Below are 1088 nucleotides of genomic sequence, written 5' to 3'. Positions count from 1 at the left end.
TATCTATGGCCTTCAAAAAGTTGACGACTCTACATGAGGATGCCGTTGTAACGTTTAACGTTGAATATTATTTATGATTTTGTCCTTAAAGAGTTATTCTAATCCTACAGTGAGTGTTTCTACTTTCACCATTCTTCATCTTAGTCTGAAAACAGTCAGTAAATATAGTATAAAAGAGAATGTTTATGCATATAAAATTAATTAATTCAATGTAATAACTGTTGTATGTTAAGAACGTACGTAATTTTAACAATTTCTGACATTTTTCAGCTCTTACGGCTCACTTAAAACATGTGGTTAAAAATAGAATCAACTTCAGTTTGGTAGGTTTATAAATAATCAATGCTCATTATTCAGCACATTTATTAAAAACATTGAAACCTTTAAACAATTTAAATTAATGAAGGAAATTGGAATGGCTTCACGAGGGCTTGTGTTTTTATTTTTTTTAATTCCCCAAAAATTTGAAGACTTTGATTTAAAAGTCATGCTGCATCTGTTATAAAACTGTCAGAAATATTTAAATAGTTGAGCTTTTCTTAAATGTTAAACAAATTTATTAAAGTTCACATTAAAAACAATTAAAGAAGTTTACCTAGGATCATCATAAAAAGCATACTGAGTAGCTTGACCATGGTGGACATCCCAGTCAACAATTAGAATCCTATGTAATAAAAGGCAGAGACATCAAAAACCCAAATACCATTAAAACATCACTGAAAAAACTGAATTCAGGAACTTTTGGAGCTTTATTATTTAATTATTCTTTTGCTCAGCATATAATACAAATTTGCATTTTAAGATTCAGTAATGATCCAAATACTGCCCTGCACCCGGGTCTTTATAAACTATTTGGTCCTGTTTATACTTTACTTGTCCGTATTGTGAATAGTGTAATGGCTTTTACACAACTAATTCTGCAAGAATAAAAATACTCAGATTTTTATCAAAATAAGTCTTTTAACTAGACTAAGCAACGAAAGATTGTTTGTTTGTAATTAAGTAAAACATTACACAATGGGCCATCTGTGCTGTGTCCATCACAGGTATTGAAACCCGGTTTTTAGTATTGTAAGTCCACAGACATA

General features: G+C 30.0%; 1 protein-coding gene across 1 annotated transcript in view; it reads right to left on the bottom strand.

Moving 5' to 3' along the window:
- The window catches only part of LOC106476664 (histone deacetylase 10-like), a gene marked incomplete at its 3' end in the record, with an annotated part of 10620 nt that overhangs the window by 1888 nt on the left and 7644 nt on the right, over window positions 1–1088 (bottom strand). Inside the window, exon 5 of the mRNA XM_022380472.1 lies at window positions 596–664. Within this exon, the coding sequence (XP_022236180.1) occupies window positions 596–664 (69 nt within the window). The remainder of the gene's footprint in view (window positions 1–595; window positions 665–1088) is intronic.

The sequence above is a fragment of the Limulus polyphemus genome, unplaced genomic scaffold (assembly GCF_000517525.1).
Source record: "Limulus polyphemus unplaced genomic scaffold, Limulus_polyphemus-2.1.2 Scaffold11169, whole genome shotgun sequence".
NCBI lineage: Eukaryota > Metazoa > Arthropoda > Merostomata > Xiphosura > Limulidae > Limulus > Limulus polyphemus.
The sequence above is the reverse complement of the archived record's forward strand: the minus strand, read 5'-3'. Positions and strand labels throughout refer to the sequence as shown.